Source organism: Piliocolobus tephrosceles, chromosome X (genome assembly GCF_002776525.5).
Source record: "Piliocolobus tephrosceles isolate RC106 chromosome X, ASM277652v3, whole genome shotgun sequence".
NCBI lineage: Eukaryota > Metazoa > Chordata > Mammalia > Primates > Cercopithecidae > Piliocolobus > Piliocolobus tephrosceles.
In genome coordinates this window covers 199,717-200,312 of record NC_045455.1, presented here as the reverse complement: position 1 = coordinate 200,312, position 596 = coordinate 199,717, and the positions used below count along the sequence as shown (strand labels likewise).

General features: G+C 62.2%; 1 protein-coding gene across 1 annotated transcript in view; it reads right to left on the bottom strand.

The window, feature by feature from the left end:
- Positions 1-548, bottom strand: part of RASA3 (RAS p21 protein activator 3) — a 128,865-nt gene extending 128,317 nt beyond the window's left edge. The window contains exon 1 of the mRNA XM_026447167.2: positions 200-548. Within this exon, the coding sequence (XP_026302952.2) occupies positions 200-548 (349 nt within the window). The remainder of the gene's footprint in view (positions 1-199) is intronic.
- Between the last annotated feature and the right edge of the window lie 48 nt (positions 549-596).

Below are 596 nucleotides of genomic sequence, written 5' to 3'. Positions count from 1 at the left end.
CGGTGGCGGTGGGTGTAGACACGGTGGCTGTGAGTGTAGACGGTGGCAGTGGGTGTAGACGGTGGCAGTGGGTGTAGACGGTGGCGGTGGGTGTAGATGGTGGCGGTGGGTGTAGACATGGTGGCGGTGGGTGTAGACACGGTGGCTGTGGGTGTAGATGGTGGCTGTGGGTGTAGATGCTGGCGGTGGGTATAGATACGGTGGCAGTGGGTATAAACGGTGGTGGTGTGTGTAGACACGGTGGCAGCACTGCACAGTGGCAGTGGGTGTAGATGGTGGCGGTGGGTGTAGACACAGTGGCTGTGGGTGTAGACACGGTGGTGGTGGGTGTAGACGGTGGCTGTGGGTGTAGACGGTGGCGGTGGGTGTAGACACAGTGGCTGTGGGTGTAGATGGTGGCGGTGGGTGTAGACGGTGGCGGTGGGTGTAGACGGTGGCGGTGGGTGTAGACACGGTGGCAGTGGGTGTAGATGGGAGTGGGGGGTGTAGACACGGTGGCTGTGGGTGTAGACGTGGTGGGTGTAGATGGTGGCGGTGGGTGTAGACATGGTGGCAGTGGGTGTGGACACGGTGGCTGTGGGTGTAGACGGTGGCGG